Genomic DNA, 18,410 nt, shown 5'->3' with positions numbered 1-18,410 from the left:
GTACTGGAGCAGGTTCCTCAAGTTCCGGAGCTGTTGGCGCGGCGGGTCGTGAAGCATGCGTCGTATGTTTTCTGAGTGTGAGCCCTCCACCAGCTTGTGGACGATTGCTGATGCACCGTAGAATTCCTGTAGGCTCTTGTGTGGGGCTGCGTACGTCTGATGATGCCCCAGCCTGTCACTGGTTTCTTGAAGATTGAAAAACGCTGGGATGACTTCCTTGCTGGGTAATCCTTTCTCATGACAGGAACAAATTAGCTTCTGCTCTTCCTGTTTTGACAGATTGAGTCGGGCTTCTAGAATAGCCTGCATAGACACGTCATATAGGTCTTCCAATACCTTGTAGATGTGGACCTCGCGGGTCTTTGTGTCTCGTGGATCATCTGTGAGTCTGCCCTGCAGTTTTTCTATGCACCAGTCTCGAATGGTGACGTACAGGCTGGTCTGGGTGGTGGTGATCTTGATCTTGTCTTGATCGATGTAGAAAAGTGTTGCCACGAACAATAGATTTAATGGCAGGCCGAGGTAATCCTTCCAGCCAATGTGTTTCATGAGGTACTCAAGCCTCTCAGGGTCTTTGTCCCCCTTGTCTGGGAAGCTGTTGTAATGCTTCATGACAAAATGAATTCTTTGTTCATGGCTAACACTTTTCATCTCCATGTCCCACACCTCATAACCATCAGGTAATTTGGCCAGGAAGTCTTGCACTGTTTCGGGACGCGATGTGCAGACGAGTGTGAAGCCTGGCGAGTATTTCGATATGTAGAGGATGTCCTTCACAAGGCTGTGTGATGGACTGCCTGGCGACAGTTCGTCCAGGCCGTCAATCAGGAAGAGAACTTTGCTTTGTTGTAGGAGGGGGATGAGGTGTTCGTCCATCACAGCAAAATGGTTTGGGAGGATCACTTTGAGGAAGTTCTGGAGAGATGGGCCTTCATTATCGCGGCACAAGACACGCACCACGATGTCGTACTCGTCCAGGTGTTTGATGGTGCAGGCGCCGGGCTCCTGAAGCCACTCTGAGACAAGGAAGGTGAGCAGGGTCGTTTTGCCGCTTCCTGCCACGCCCCTGATCAGGATGAGCTGTGGCTTGGCGCCGTGCGTGGGCGGCGTGGCCGATGAGGATGTGGACGGCTGTGGATTCTGTCCCGCGCGGCGCGTCACCGTCAGCACGTCGCAAGTGTCGATGTCTCGCCTCTGTTGGAGGTGTCCTCTTCCTTCCACGAGGGACATCTTGCAGAAAATGTCCTGGATGTGATGGTGGTGTTTTGGGGAGTTGGTAAGGAAGGACAGAGGATCAAAGGTTTGCACTCGATCATAGGATGTTTTGAGGTGGGTCTGACTGTCTCTCAGAAATTCTTGGTGCATGATACTGAAATAATCTTTTAAAATTTCTTTCTCCATTCCTGTTTTTCTGAAGGTATCAGTGACCTGCCGGGCGTTGTCCTGCACGGGTGTCACCTCTGCGTCAGGAATGCAGTATTTGGTCTTGGCTGCGGCGAGGACTCGGATAAAGAGGTGTTCTAACTCGTTGACTTTGTGCTGGTACTCTGCCTCGCTGAAAGATTTCACTTCATGAAAGAGTTCATTCCGCTCATCCTTGATTTTCGTTACCAATCCCTCCAGGGTGTTCTGGTTCCCCCATTCGGGATCGCCATCTCTCGCCAGGCCTTCGCACGTCAGCTTTATTGCTTTGCAGAGCAAAGTCACGTCAAAATTGTCCCATAAAGGGAAGCGTTGTGCTTGGCGGCGGTCGGTGTGGTTCACTGCTGCTTTCTTTTGTTTTTTGCTCATCCTTCCATAGTTGGCTGTCGAGCCTTGAGGGAGGTTGTCAAGGTATTCAGTGAGGGACTGGCCCGGCGGCGTGGCGGGGGCGTTCAGCGCGCCGCGCTTCAACACGAAGGTCAAGACGTCCTTGCCTGCGTTCTCCATGAGACAGATAAGCTTAATGCGACGGACGCAAACTTTCGGAGCGGCGGCCATGGTGGAGGGCTTGGGACGGCAGTTCCTCTCGCCAGCAGCCTGCAAAGAAATTTCCCGAGTGAGGAGCAGGGCAGGAGAGACGTGGCCTGCAAGGCTGAGTGCGGGAGGGAGGGAGTTGAGCCTTGAAGTGGCCGGCGTGAGCACCGGGATGTGGGGACAAGACAAAGAGGTGGATGGGAGTAAGAGACACTGTGGCACACGGCATGGCACGTGTGTTGTGGCCAAACCATTTGACAAGACAACACGAGGCAAGACTTGACTGTGTGTGTGTGTGTGTGTGTGTGTGTGTGCAAGTAAGTAAGTAAGTCAGTCAGTCAGTAAGTAAGTAGTTAAGTAAATAAGCAGGTAAGCAAACCTGTATTGGTGAGCACAATACAAAGTATTTCAAGGTGTACATACGAGTACAATACACAGTCACGTGAGCCGAGGCTCTCTGACGGTGTATTGTACAGTAGAGCAGAGGGCAGGAGTGCAAACAAATTATAATGTACAACAACATAATGAACTGTACTGTACAGCGACAGTACCTCGCCGCTACAGAGAAGCTAAACACTAATACAAGTGTCTCACACTAACTTAAATAATAATAAAATAATGATGATAATAACAATAACAACAAGGATAGTGATAACAATAATACTAATAACAACAACAAATGCGATGACTGCAATAAATAGCATCAAAATCACAGCTTTTGTTGATGAAGTGGTTACTTTTGATGACTGCAATAAATAGCATCAAAATCACAGCTTTTGTTGATGAAGTGGTTACTTTTGATGACTGCAATAAAGAGCATCAAAATCACAGCTTTTGTTGATGAAGTGGTTACTTTTGATGACTGCAATAAATAGCATCAAAATCACAGCTTTTGTTGATGAAGTGGTTACTTTTGATGACTGCAATAAATAGCATCAAAATCACAGCTTTTGTTGATGAAGTGGTTACTTTTTAACCTGTTGTTTGTTTGAACATTTTATCAGTTGTAAGAAGAACTTTGTCTATCAAGAGGCAAACTGTTCACAACAGTTTTGGTCCAACTTGTCACACTGTTTGTGAATAATATTGTTGTCAGTATTGCACAAATAAGGTTAACGTTGTTACTTCTCGTGTGAGAAACATTTTCTGCCAATTTGAATACTGCATTATGTCCAAGATTTTGATGTATTAATAATAATGTGAAGTACTTATGAATGAAGGGAGACGGGAGGGAGGAAGGCGTGAGGCGGGAGGTGCCTGTGGGGAGAGACACACTGTGCTTCATGCTCTTACATTTATACTCCACAAGCACAAGTCTGTACCTGTGTACATCTATCTATCTGTATCTATCTGTATAAACAGAGAGACAGACAGACAGACAGACAGAGAGAGAGAGAGAGAGAGAGAGAGAGAGAGAGAGAGAACGAGAGAGAGTCATCCAAAAATGTACTCACTGTTTGACTCGCTATAATTCATTGAATGTATTTTTTTTTCAGAAACAGTTGGGCAAAATAGTAATGTCAGAAGTAAGAGTAAGCTGTGAAGGAAGAACATCTGTCATAAAGTGTTACTGGAGGCACGAAAATGTCAAAGAAGTGCAAAGACAATTCAGAAGACACTTTGACAGGGATCCACCAAGGTGACTCGCCATTGCTCGCATCACAGCTACGTTTGTACCAGATGAAATTGTTCACGACCTTCATAAGCAGGCGTGTGTAGTAGTAGTTGTAATAGTAGTAGTAGTAGTAGTAGTAGTTGTAGTAGTAGTAGTAGTAGTAGTAGTAGTAGTAGTAGTAGTAGTAGTAGTAGTAGAAAAAGTAGTAGTAGTTGTGGTAGAGGTAGTATTCGCGATTTCTCACTACTACTACTTTTACTACTACTACTACTACTACTACTACTACTACTACTACTACTACTACTACTACTACTACTACTATTGCTGCTACTACGACTATATGAATATTAATGTTATTGCCTTAAGAATTGTTGCTAAAACAGCTGCAGTAGTAGCATTAATATTAGTAATAGTAGTAGTAATAATAGTAGTAGTAATAGTAGTAATAATAGTACTAGTAGTAGTTCTTGTTCTTATATTGTTACTATGATTGCTATCAATAATATAACACACACACAATAGTAGTAGTAGTAGTACTAGTAGTAGTAATAGTAGTAGTAAGAGTGAAGTAACAGTAATTTTAATAATTTAGTATAATTTCATTATTAATTAATTTTATTTATTTAATTTATTTATTTCATATTATTTATTTTATTTTTTTTTTTTTTTTGTGGATATGAGTGTGTTCGTTGGTTGAACAAGTCCCTGTATATTAGGTAGACCTTTGTGTGTCGCTCAAGTACCGAACGGCCTGGAAACACTGAGCCAAAGGGACGCCGCTCAGTCTGCAGCCAGTGTGGCGGCGTATCTTGTGTGGTGCGCGTGTGTATCGCATTGTGTTCCTCCTCAAAGACTTAGTGGTGGTCAAGATAACCAGGATTGGCCAAGCCCTCCCTGAAGTGTGCTACCAGTAGTGTACCAGGTGTGTTGAGTAGCCGCCAGGTGTACAGCCACACGTGTGTTGTGTACATGTGCATGTTGTGTACAGAAAGACCTCCTGCTGGTGTTATGTTAGTCCCATCATGCCGCTGGCCCGGGAAACTACACTTGCCACCTTCTCAGACAGACGCCATCTTGTTGTGTCAGTCCGTGATTCCTCCTCCCCCCACCCCTACCTCACTCCCCACCACCCGCCAGCCACTCCTTCCCGTGCCACTTCCTCCAGCAGCAGCTTCTGGCCGCCCAAAAGCCAGCAGCACCTTCAGGGCCACTACCTGCCAGCACGCCTTCCTGTCCTTATCTTCTCCCCCTCCCTCCCCCCACTTCCCTTAACCCACTCCTTCCAAACACCCATTCGCCACCCACTCCTGCCAGGCCCCTACCAGCAACCCACTCCTTCCCACTCCCCGCCTGCCAGCCGCCCCTTCCCGCCCCCCACCCACCAACCACTCCTTCCGGCCCCCACCCGCCTCACGCTCCTTTCCCCTTTCCGCCGCCCACACACGAGGTGCTCTCCTCGCTCCCTCCCCCCCACTCATGACGTCACGGACGGCGGTGACAGTGACTGGCTGGTGTGAACCGCACCTCACACTCGCTCTACATAAATGCTGCTACTACTACTGCTACTGCTGCTACTTCTACCGCTACTACTACTACTGCTACTAGTACTACTACTATTACTACTACTACAATTACTAGTGCTACTACAATTCTGTTACTACTATTATTACTACTGCTACTACTACTATTACTACTACTGCTGCTGCTACTATTAATACTACTACTACTACTACTATTACTACTACAACTACTAGTACTACTACTACTACTACATACTACTTCTACTACTACTATAATTACTACAGCTACTATGCTTACTTCTGTTACTATTACTACTTATACTAGTACTCGTTCTACTTCTACTACTGCTACTAATACAAATATTAGCTCTACTACTACTACTACTACTAATACTACTACTACTACTACGACTACTATTACTACTACTCTACTACTACTACTACTACTATTATTATGATTACTGTTACTACTACTACTTCTATTAGTATTACTACGACTATTAATATTACGACTACTTTTAGTACTATTATGAATATTACTACTATTACTACTACTACTATAATTACTTTCACGAGTACTGTTACTACTGTTTCTATTACTACTACTACTACTACTACTACTACTACTACTAGTTCCTTGCAACCCTCTCTGTCTTTTACTATGCTTACTTCTGTTAACTGTTACTACCTGCCGAAACGATAATTACTCCCAGTGAGGTGTGCAGCACTGTTCAGGGGGTGCTGTGAACTTATCATTAAACTCAGCTGTGACCTCACTGAACGTTTCCCTTTGTGTCTCACAACACAAGGGGGCAGTCACAGCCTGCCCTCTAAAGACAACTCTCTTCCTCCACACAAAACTACAAGCACCTAATAACACACACACCCTTCACTCTAAAATTTTAAAATCATCATGGCAACTCCTATTCCAGCCTCGGAGTCCCCATCTGGGGAGGGGACCATAAATGTCCCCAGGTCGGACTGCCTTTCTATCGACGACCCTAAGTGTCTTGACACGCCCCTCAACTTTTTCTTCATTAACTTGTGCAACATTCGCGGTCTAAGATCTAATTTTCAATCTGTAGAACACCACCTCTCCTCTTCTAAACCTCATCTTCTTTTCCTTTTCCTTTTCCTCACTGAAACTCAGGTGTCTGAGGCAACTGACAGTAGCCCCTTTTCTGTTCCCTCCTACTTTCTCTATCCTCATTTTCGATCCAAAGCTGGATGGTGCGTTTATGTGCACAATGACTTAACCTGCTCTCGTGCCCACGCTCTTATATCTTCCGAGTTTTCCACCATCTGGCTACGACTACAGAGTCATTCTCATACTAAATTTATCTGTGCTGTATACCTCTCTCGTAACTCCTTTGATTATAAGAAATTCTTTGACTACTTAACTTCCAAAGTGGAGCACATTCTGACTCTCTTCCCTTTTGCAGAGATCTCCATTCTTGGAGACTTCAATGTTCACCACCAGCTTTGGCTTTCCTCTTTCTTCACTGACCATCCTGGTGAACTAGCCTACAACTTTGCTATCCTCCATGACCTAGAGCAATTGGTGCGACACCCTACTCGTATTCCTGACCGTCTTGGAGATACTCCCAACATTCTTGACCTTTTCCTGACCTCTAATCCTTTTGGTTATGCTGTCACCCTTTCTTCTCCATTGCACTCCTCCGATCACAATCTCATATCTTTATCTTGTCCTATCGCTCCAATCCCTCCTCAGGATCCCCCTAAGCGAAGGTGCCTCTGGCGTTTTGCCTCTGCTAGTTGGGGGGACCTGAGGAGGTATTTTGCTGATTTTCCTTGGAATGACTACTGCTTCCGTGTCAGAGACCCGTCTTTGTGTGCTGAGCGCATAACAGAGGTGATAGTGTCTGGCATGGAGGCGTACATTCCTCACTCTTTTTCTCGTCCTAAACCTTCTAAACCTTGGTTTAACACAGCTTGTTCTCGTGCTATACATGATAGAGAGGTGGCCCACAAAAGGTACTTAAGCCTTCCATCACCAGAATCTCATGCACTTTATATTTCTGCCCGGAACCATACCAAGTCTGTTCTCCAACTAGCCAAAAAATCCCTCATTCACAGAAAATGTCAAAACCTTTCAAGATCTAATTCCCCCGTGATTTCTGTTATTTAGCCAAAAATATTTCCAATAACTTTGCTACTTCTTCTTTCCCTCCTCTATTTCAATCAGATGGCACCACTGCTATCACTTATTTTTCTAAAGCGGAACTCTTCGCTCAAACCTTTGCTAAAAATTCTACCTTAGACGATTCTGGGCTTGTTCCTCCCTCTCCTCCACCCTCTGACTACTTCATGCCACGTATTAAAATTCTTCGCAATGATGTTTTCCATGCCCTCGCTGGCCTAAACCCTCGGAAGGCTTATGGACCTGATGGGGTCTCTCCTATTGTTTTCCGGAACTGTGCCTCCGTGCTTGCACCTTGCCTAGTCAAACTCTTTCAGCTCTGTCTGTCAACATCTACCTTTCCTTCTTGCTGGAAGTTTGCCTGCATTCAACCTGTTCCTAAAAAGGGTAACCGTTCTAATCCCTCAAACTACCGTCCTATTGGTTTAATTTCGTGCCTATCTAAAGTTTTTGAATCTATCCTCAACAGGAAGATTCTTAAACATCTATCACTTCACAACCTTGTATCTGATCGCCAGTATGGGTTCCGTCAAGGCCGCTCTACTGGTGATCTTCTGACATTCCTTACTGAGTCTTGGTCATCCTCTTTTAGAGATTTTGGTGAAACTTTTGCTGTTGCCTTGGACATATCAAAAGCTTTTGATAGAGTCTGGCACAAAGCTTTTAATTCCAAACTACCCTCCTACGGCTTCTATCCTTCTCTCTGTAACTTCATCTCAAGTTTCCTTTCTGACCGTTCTATTACTGCTGTGGTAGACGGTCACTGTTCTTCTATTAAATCTATTAACAGTGGTGTTCTTCAGGGTTCTCTCCTGTCACCTCCCTTCTTATTATTCATTAATGATCTTCTAAACCAAACTTCTTGTCCTATCCACTCGTACGGTGATGATACCACCCTGCACTTTTCCACGTTTTATCATAGACGTCCAACCCTTCAGGAGGTAAACATATCACACAGGGAAGCCACAGAATGCTTGACTTCTGATCTTTGTAAAATTTCTGATTGGGGCAGGGCAAACTTGGTATTGTTCAATGCCTCAAAAACTCAATTCCTCCATCTATCAACTCGACACAACTTCCAGACAACTATCCGCTCTTCTTCAATGACACTCAACTGTCCCCTTCTTATACACTGAACATCCTCGGTCTGTCCTTTACTTATAATCTGAACTGGAAACTTCACATATCATCTCTAGCTAAAACAGCTTCTATGAAGTTAGGTGTTCTTAGACGTCTCCGCATGTTTTTCTCACCTCTCCAGCTGCTAACTCTGTACAAGGGCCTTATCCGTCCGTGTATGGAATATGCTTCACATGACTGGGGAGGTTCCACTCATACTGCTCTTCTAGACAGGGTGGAATCAAAAGCTTTTCGTCTCATCAACTCCTCTCCTCTAACTGAGTGTCTTCAGCCTCTCTCTCACCGCCGCAATGTTGCATATCTAGCTGTCTTCTACCGCTATTTTCATACTAACTGCTCTTCTGATGTTGCTAACTGCATGCCTCCCCTCCTTCCACGGCCTCGCTGCAAAGACTTTCTTTTTTCTCTCACCCCTATTCTGTCCACCTCTCTAACGCAAGAGTTAACCAGTATTCTCAATCATTCATCCCTTTCTCTGGTAAACTCTGGAACTCCCTGCCAGCTTCTATATTTCCACCTTCCTATGACTTGAATTCCTCCAAGAGGGAGGTTTGAAGACACTTATTTATCAATTTTTGACCACTACTTTGACCTTTTGATGGGACTGCCATTTCAGTGGGGATTTTTTTTTATTAGATTTTTGTTGCCCTTGGCCAGTGTCACTCCTACATAAAAAAAAAAAAAACTACTACTACTAATAGTCGTTCTACTTCTTTTACTGCTACTGATACTAATATTAGTTCTACTACTACTACTACTACTACTACTACTTCTACTAATAATACTACTACTACGACTACTACTACTACTACTACTACTACTACTACTTCTACTAATAATACTACTACTTCGACTATTACTACTACTACTACTACTCTACTACTACTACTACTATTATTATGATTACTGTTATTACTACTACTTGTACAAGTATTACTACGAATATTATTATTACGACTACTTTTTGTATTATTATGAATACTACTACTATTACTACTACTACTACTATAATTATTATTACGACTACTGTTACTACTGCTTCTATTACTACTAGTACTATTACTACTACTATTACTACTACTACTACTACTACTACTACTACTACTACTACTACTGCTACTACTACTACTACTACTTACTTGCAACCCTCAGTGTCTGCTTTACCATCTTTCCTTTATTCATATTTTTTATTATTTTTTGTTATCAGTGTGTGTGTGTGTGTGTGTGTGTGTGTGTGTGTGTGTGTGTGTGTGTGTGTGTAGGATTACAGCAATACTATTCATGGGCACCGTAATTTATTCACGGAAATAACAAACAAAAAATTGTATAGTGCTCTCTCTCTCTCTCTCTCTCTCTCTCTCTCTCTCTCTCTCTCTCTCTCTCTCTCTCTCTCTCTCTCTCTCTCTCTCTGCCGCTTGTCAGTCAGTCAGCTGTTTTCAATCTCGCTAGGCCTCGCTCCCCTCCTGCCTGGCTTGTGTGATGCCATGTAGTATTTTACTGGAGTACTTTTAATCACCGCAGTAATGTTGTCGTGCAATGCTTGTCGCTAAATTACCTGCTTTTTAATGCCACTTGTCCTATTATAACACACACACACACACACACAGACACACACATGGGAAAGGAAAGAACGTGTGACCTTAGGCGCTCTAGAGCAGCCTCGGCCAGCATGTTGGCCTTCCTGCCTTCCCCGCCCCCTATTGATAGTGACCTCGGTTTTTTCAGTTTTCAACTCTTAGTTTTTAGTTTTAGGCTCGCCCTGGTGAGATTGTTGTACTTGTGAACACATTTAGCGAGTGCGTGTCGACACATAAAGGATAATGTGTGCTGCCGTGCAAACGTACGAACGCAACTACCTCCTGCGTCGTATGCGAGGGTCCGGTCACCCGCCGCCCAACGTGATAGTTAGTTACTTTTACTGACCAAAGAAATTATTCATACATTAAAGTGAAAGGTACAAAATTTGCCAGTGGTCCAAATAAAGAATCATACATTTACAAACATAAATAACAACACTTTCACTTAAGTATTGTTTAAGAATTAGGCGATGCAAAGTAACCAGCATTAGCAAACACTTACTAGCAGTAATGCTATAACTAACATAGATACATAACTCAGCATAACGTCTAACACAATTTGAACAATATTAATGCAACAAGTAGTTCTAATTAAGTATTGTTTTCTTTTTAGGTCCTATAACTAATCAACACTTCACACACGTACCTACATAAGACATCAGTCGAATTCTTACAAACGCCAAATGTGTAAAATCAGGGACATTATGTCATCTGAATAAATATTATGGACACCAAGACTAGAATTCAATATTGTTTTATATGTGTGATACTTTGTTGCGTCTTGTGGCTTATTGGTAATTAAATTAATTATTCTGTCAAGAGGATTTATATGATTATCATACTGTATGGCGCTCTGGATAAACTTATAACCAGGGGTGTTAGCTTCTCTGCATCAACTAAATACAACATGAAATGGTTCACTTCTGTCGAGTAGATAGAGTCAGCTTCCTCTCCAAGAAACGTTTCCGTCGGGCACAGACAGTATGGTAAACTGGCTTAATTCTCGATTCAACATGACATAAGTTTGAGCTTGTGTTATTTGTCACGTCCAGGAGACATTTCATAAGTTTATTGTACTGACTGGTGAGTGACACACAGCCGTCTGTCAGCCACGTCTTGCAGCTGTATCTCAGTTCAGCCAACACAGCCGCGTCAAAAACAAGTCGCTTATAACACTGAGGCATATCAGGGTTCGAGGCACGAATTATAGAAAATTTGTTGACGACTGACTGACACTTTGCCTCGTGTAGTGACACCACGTCCTTCATACAACCGCTGTCGGTAAACCAGGCCCTTAAAAACTTGTATCTGTCACAGTACTTAATAACGTGTCCCTCGATCTTTAATGGAACTTTATCACAACGAGTGATATTTCAAACAAAAAAAATAATTTAGTCCTCATTAGGAACAATTCCATAATCATTGCAATAATCGATGACAACTCTGAGTTTCCTGATGCACATATCCCGAGATGTTGTGTGCAGTGCGCCCAAGTAGCTGTTAGTTGCTATTTGTTCCTTCAGCATACGAATCATCTGGTTAATGTAAATCACAAACATTAGACAGCTGGAAGGTGAGCCTTGCCTTACTCCCACTGACGACTCCACCGTGGCACTCTTAAGCACGTTACGTGTGCAGCGATACATAACATAAATTGCTTTTAACATCCTTCTTCCACATCCTATTGATCTTAAGCATTCTATCAGCCTGGACCTCGGTACTTTATCGTATGCTTTACGATAGTCTATAAATAATACATATAACTTCAATTTCTTGTATTTTACATAATCACACAATAATCTCAGTGTAAATATCTGCTCTAGGCATCCTCTTCCCTCCATTGCTCCTGCTTGACAATTGTCCACATCCATCCACATTTTCAATCTATTGATAATAAGTGTGTCATAGAGTTTAGCTAGGGTGTCCATTATACTAACACCTCTGTAGTTATCACAAAGCATGCGATCACCACACTTAAATAATACACTTAACTTACTATAGCACCAGGCTAGTGGGAAACACAAACTATCAAAAATTACATTGAACATTGTAAGAAAAAACATCAACCAGTTCATAGGTAAGTTCATTAATAGGGCAGGACTTATTCCAACAAAACTTTTCTTTTTATTCATCCCTCTCACAGCTGTTTCCACCTCTCTAAACGTGAAAGGATCATCCACAATGGGAATACTTGGTGCCTGCTCAAAGTTTACCTCTCCAACTTCCTCCATCACTGGATTCAATAATTCCTCAAAATGAATCTTAAACTGACTCTCAGTAGGCTGGGTACTGCCTTCTTTACTTCTAATTTCACCTTTCCAGTTAATTGCTTTCCAAATTTTATCACAGTCATTTTCCTCCATGACTCTTTTAGGTCTACACTTCCCTCACGCGTGACATTCGACTTTTTACACTCCTTTGCTATTCCTTTAACTTCCCTGCAGCTTTCCTTAACCACGTCCTTCACACTTTCCTCATTCACCACGCCCAGGGTTGGCGGCTCACACAGCGCCATCCTCGTCACGAACGCTTCTATATCCACTTTGTCATGGTGCAGGCCTGTCGCGATATTAGTGGTGCAGCTAGGGACTGTGTGTCAGCGTCCGACCCAAGTTACTGGCGCGCTCAAGTAGCCGTGATGGCATTACTCATTTAAAAACGTCAGTGTTAATTGTTAGAGTGAGTGGCGCATGATCTGAGCACGACATAACTTGGCGTGTACATAAGTCTTTCAGGACATTCAAACTGCTATACTTAACTAAACACAGGTCGATAAACACAGGTCGATTTCCGATGTCCAGCGATCATTACGCCTAAAAGATATATTCCCTCCTCGCTGCTTTCCGTCATATTTCAAATGATTAGCAACTACCATTTCTTTCTCTTCACACATGTTGGGTATTGTCCGGCCCATGGAATTACTTATAAGATCTTTCACACCATTATATTCACATCTCTTTCCGTTTATATTTCTACTTGGTAGGCAACCCACACGTGCGTTCAAGTCAGCGACCACTATGGCACCGTCACAGTCGGTCACCTGCCCCTCCCACAGCAGCGCCGGGTCGTGGTAGGGCGAGTCGACCGGTGGGATATACATGGCGCCAAGCCTCATCCCAGGGCAGCAGGACAGCTCGACCCATGTTTGTCCTTCTGCTGCAATGTTGGCACATGTGATATATGGCACCAACGCACACTTCACCAACATCATAATTCCTCCTCTCCGACTATTTTGTTTACTTTTATTCATATATAAATCAAAACCAAGCAAGCTACTAATTAACGTTACTTAATTTCAGTGATCCATATCATGTCAAATTCTAAAGCAACATTTATCACTTCAGGGCTTTGGAGCTTATTTTTCACACCACAGATATTACAAGCACATATTTTCAATTGTCCATTCCAATTCTTTCCATGCCAAAATTTGGGAAATACCTATCAGTCACAACACAACACGCAGCAATACTCGCCGCCGCCAGTCATACGTAATTTCCACTCCCTGGTTGTCTGGTTTCTGCTTCTCATTTTCTCGGGTCCTCAGTCTTGTCGTTTCTCTCCTCGCTGACGGATGAACGTCCTTCTTCACGCAAATCCGTTCAAAGTTTCTTCCTGTATCCTTCAGGTTCTTCGCCACTCGCAAGATGTCGCTCCGTTGATCTTGACTCTCCAGCGTCTCATGAATAGGGCGACTCCTCCGTGCGTCAGGCTGTCCAAGTCGTATTGTTGACCATACATCGGTGCGTATCGGTCCGGCGTAACCCCTCGGCTTCCAGCACTGTCTTGATCTTCTCTCTTTCTGTCGTTCCCAGGCCGTCGTCATCCTCCGAGACCCCAGTTATAACCAAGTTCCGCACCCTTTCTTTGGCGCCAAGGGATTCTAGGAACCGGTTTTGCTGGTGGATAATCATGTAGGCTTCATCGAGTGTTGTATTCAGTGATTCTATTTCTTTCTTCATCTCCTTCACAGCTGCCAAATCTTCTGGAATATTTCTTATTTCTTCGAGTAATTCAGAGCTCGGTGGCTGCTCTTCATGAGGCTGATGTGCAACAGTTGTTCTCAGTGCACATTTTAGCTGCGCCGCTGTCAGTTTATTGATCTCCGTAGCAGACAATGCCTTCACTGTGTTTACATTGTCATAACTAGCCATCTTGGACAAACAAACATGTATCCCGTTAAGTCTTTGCACCCCGTTTTCTTCAGTGGCTTGGCGTCGCCGTTACCATGGCAACGGTTTTCACAGCGGTGCAGAGGGGATGGGACCGGTGTTGATTGGCCACATTATATTCTAGCTTCTAACTACCGGCTAGCTTTCTTCAGTGGGCTACAAGTAACTGCGTCTTGGCTGCACTCTACCCTCGAGCAGCTCCTTAGGCAATATATTGCCTGATCTAAGCCTGCATGGCAGCAGAATCTTGGCAAAACTTGGAGCTCTATCCAGGTCTGTTTGTTGATGTTTGCAGCGCCATCTACACTGTGCCTTAAGACTTTGAAACTATTTCGGAACCACACGATGCAGGACTACCAGCTCTGCCATCACCTCAGGACAGGACGCAGGAAGGGGGGGAAGGGCGGAGTGGCCGTTTTCTCCCAATCTACCCTCAGCCCCTCACACCTGCCTGTCAACATTCCTGCCGGAGTAGAGGCCCTGTGGGTGAGAGTTACGCCCCCCTGCCATCTCAGCAACACGGCCTCCATCATCGTGTGCGTCGTGTACCACCCCCCACGAGCCACCACAGCACAGTTACTCACCACTCACATCAGTGACACTGCTGAGGCCCTAAGTGTGAGGTATCCTGTTGCCAAGCTGGTCATCTGTGGGGACTTTAACGGATTGTATATCAGCGATATCCTACACCAGCTACACCTCACCCAGGTCGTGGACTTCTTTATCACCCAGCAAACCACCCTCGACCTTATACTGACAGACCTATTGCAGCAGTACTCGCCCTTCAAGCCGCTGCCTCCCATGGGTGGAGCACCCAACTCTCCATACTGTGGACACCCACAGGACCCACCGCCTCATGTCTGACTCAGCCATGAGGGAGGTTGGGCAGTGGGTGACACAACACCCGTGGACCGAGGTGCTGGATGTGGAGGACGTCCACTCAAAATGGCACAATTACGTCGCCACCACCACAGAAGCCTTCCACCGCTACTTCCCAGCCAAGAGCGTCACAGTAAACACATCTGATGTCCCCTGCATGACGCCCCGCATTAAAAGACTCATGCATCAGCGGACGTGGTCGTTCCACTCCTGCCCGGACCTATACAGGAAGCTAAGAAACAGAGAGATCAGGGAGATTAAGGCTGCCAAGTCAAGCTATTACCCGGACAAGATACACCACTTCAAGCAGGCCAACAACAGACAGTGGTTCGCTAGCAGCAAAGCTTTGTGTGGCCTACAAAAGCACACTTCATCTCTTCCTTGCACCTCACACCTTCCTGCTAATCTCGCGGCTCAGGAGATGAACGACCACTTTGCCGCTATCTGTCACACCTGCCCTCCCCTCCACACCACTCCACTTCCTGCCCATCTTCCCGCCCCCTCCCCTCCCCCCACTGTCCAGGCGATAGATGTTTTTAAGAGGATACTTAAAGATACCAAGATACCAAGATACCAAGGATACTTAAAGATACCAAGATCCACCACACCCACTGACCTTCCCATATGGGAAGAGCCAGCAACACCGCTATGCCCCATAATAAACGCCTCTCTTTCCCAACACTCTTGCCCTGCGGACTGGAAGACGTCTTACGTCTCTCCCATCCGCAAAGCTTCCAGTGCACAGTCCCTCGGTGACCTCAGGCCAGTCTCTATCACCCCCATCCCTAGCTTTATTTGTGAAGATTTTGTGTATGACTGGGCCTACACCAAAACTTGTTATACCGTGGATATCAGACAGTTTGGAAATATTAAAGCCACCCCCACCTCCCATTACCTGACCAGCTTCCTTGACTTCATCCACAGCCACCTGGACAAGCGAAACACCTCTCTAGCTGTTGCCTTTCTGGACTTCAAAAAGCCTTTGATCTTGTTGATCACTTTGTTGTCTTCAGCAAGGCAATAAGTCTTGGTCTCCCTCCCAACCTGGTAGCGTGGCTAGCCAACACCCTCTCAGGGAGGCGTCAAGCCGTTCGCTATCAGGGCTCTGTCTCTAATATCCAACAGCTGACATGTGGGGTCCCCCAGGGGACCAAGATGAGCCCACTATGCTTCCTCCTCCTCATTAACGACGCCCTCACTGACACCCCCATGGCTGGAAGTATGTGCACGACTGCACCGTGGGCGTCCCAGTCTCCGACAGGAACACGGACTACTCACCACTGCAAGTCATTTTGGAGCGACTGCAGACATGGACGGAGGAGAGCAGGATGACCATCTACAACAGCGAAACTGTGGTGATGCATTTCTGTACCTCCTCTGTACCACTGCCCTCTCTCCAGCTCACAGTCGGCCCTCACCCCCTCCAGGTGGTCCGATGTGCCTCTGGATGTGCTTCTCGGAGTCACGGTGGACGACCAGCTGATCTGGAAGCAGCATGTCGCCAGCACCGTAAGATCCGCTACCTACAAGCTGTACATGATGCGCAGACTCAGGTCGCTGGGGACACTGACAGACGAGTTAAGGGGAGTGTGCCTCACCTTCATCCTCCCCAAACTCATGTACGCCTCCCCAGCGTGGTCCTCCTCCCTCACACACACTCAACAGCTCCAGCTGAAGAGAGTGCAGAAGAGGGCGTTCAGGGTCATCTTTGTCCCTGCCTACACCACCTGTGATGAAGCCCTGACCACCCTGAGTCTGTTCAGACGTCCAGACTATCCACCAGGCACCGAGAGGCTCTGGAGAAGTTTGGAAGGGGACTTCTGCATCATCCACGCCTCAGACACATGCTTCTGCCTGACGCACCTCACCTGGTCCGTGCCTCTAGACACCACAACAAGATAACGCCCCTAAAGGCGCCGCGCACGGACCGGGACAGACTCAGCGCGATTCCCACCATGGTGCGAGCCATCAATCAACAGTATTTCGCTTTTAGATTAGGCTTAGCTTCAGGATTAATGTTAAGTATTTTCCCACCCCCTCTGTACATTTTCAGTTTGTAAATTGCCTTATTAATAAACCATTTATTATCATAATTATTATTATTATTATTATTATTATTATTATTATTATTATTATTATTTTTATTATTATTATTGTGTTTAGTGTTTGTGGTATATAGTCTTGCCTCGTTAGTGCCTGATTTTCTACTTTCTGAGTGTGTGCAATAGAAAACACAGTGAAAACAATTACCAGGAAAGAAAAGAGTAAGTGTACTCACCTCAAGAGTGCAGGTGTGTAGACTCTGGGAGACGGGAGGAAGCAAGGCGTGAGGCGGGAGGTGCCTGTGGGGAGAGACACACTGTGCTTCATGCTCTTACATTTATACTCCACAAGCACAAGTCTGTACCTGTGTACATCTATCTATCTGTATCTATCTGTATAAACAGAGAGACAGACAGACAGAGAGAGAGAGAGAGAGAGAGAGAGAGAGAGAGAGAGAGAGAGAGAGAGAGAGAGAGAGTCATCCAAAAATATACTCACTGTTTGACTGACTATAATTCACTGATTTTTTTTTTTTTTCAGAAACAGTTGGGCAAAATAATAATGACAGAAGTAAGAGTAAGCTGTGAAGGAAGAACATCTGTCATAAAGTGTTACTGGAGGCACGAAAATGTCAAAGAAGTGCAAAGACAATTCAGAAGACACTTTGACAGGGATCCACCAAGGTGACACAGCTAAGTTTGTACCAGATGGAACTGTTCACGACCTTTAATAGCATGCCTATGTAGTAGTAGTAGTAGTAGTAGTAATTGTAGTGGTAGAGGTAGTGTTCACGATTTCTCACTACTGCTACTACTACTACTACTACTACTACTACTACTACTACTACTACTACTACTACTACTACTACTACTACTATTACTACTACCTCTACTACTACTACTACTACTACTACTACTATGTGAATATTAATAATAATGCCTAAGAATTGTTGCAAAAACAGCTGCAGTAGTAGTAGTATTTATATTAGAAATTGTATTAGTAGTAATATTAGTAGTAGTAGTTCTTGCTGTTATATTGTTGCTCTGATTGCTATCAGTAATATGATACACACACACAAACACACACACACACACACACACACACACACACACACACACACACACACACACACAGTAGTAGTAGTAGTAGTAGTAGTAGTAGTAGTCATAGCAGTAGTAAGTGTAGAAGCAATAGTAATTTTAATAATTTAATCTAATTTAATTATTTGATTATTTTTACTTATTTTTTTATTTATTTATTTTATTTATTTTATTTTATTTTTTTTTTGTGGATATGAGTGTGTTCGTTGGTTGAACAAGTCCCTGTATATTAGGTAGACCTTTGTGTGTC

The 18,410-nt window shown here is 44.4% G+C and overlaps 2 protein-coding genes across 2 annotated transcripts in view; one reads left to right on the top strand and one right to left on the bottom strand.

Annotated features, from left to right (window-relative positions):
- The window catches only part of LOC135095173 (uncharacterized), a 23,373-nt gene extending 6,286 nt beyond the window's left edge, over nt 1–17,087 (top strand). The window contains exons 2-3 of the mRNA XM_063995964.1: nt 3,453–3,595; nt 12,953–17,087. Coding sequence (XP_063852034.1) covers nt 14,995–16,041 — 1,047 coding nt within the window. The 5' untranslated portion in view covers nt 3,453–3,595; nt 12,953–14,994 and the 3' untranslated portion in view covers nt 16,042–17,087. The remainder of the gene's footprint in view (nt 1–3,452; nt 3,596–12,952) is intronic.
- The window catches only part of LOC135095171 (uncharacterized), a 32,586-nt gene extending 15,230 nt beyond the window's left edge, over nt 1–17,356 (bottom strand). The window contains exons 1-2 of the mRNA XM_063995959.1: nt 17,296–17,356; nt 1–2,019 (exon numbers count right to left, since the gene is read on the bottom strand). The exon at nt 1–2,019 is cut by the window's left edge and continues 168 nt beyond it. Of these exons, the coding sequence (XP_063852029.1) occupies nt 1–1,980 (1,980 nt within the window). The 5' untranslated portion in view covers nt 1,981–2,019; nt 17,296–17,356. The remainder of the gene's footprint in view (nt 2,020–17,295) is intronic.
- Between the last annotated feature and the right edge of the window lie 1,054 nt (nt 17,357–18,410).

This window comes from Scylla paramamosain, chromosome 48 (assembly GCF_035594125.1).
Source record: "Scylla paramamosain isolate STU-SP2022 chromosome 48, ASM3559412v1, whole genome shotgun sequence".
NCBI lineage: Eukaryota > Metazoa > Arthropoda > Malacostraca > Decapoda > Portunidae > Scylla > Scylla paramamosain.
The sequence above is the reverse complement of the archived record's forward strand: the minus strand, read 5'-3'. Positions and strand labels throughout refer to the sequence as shown.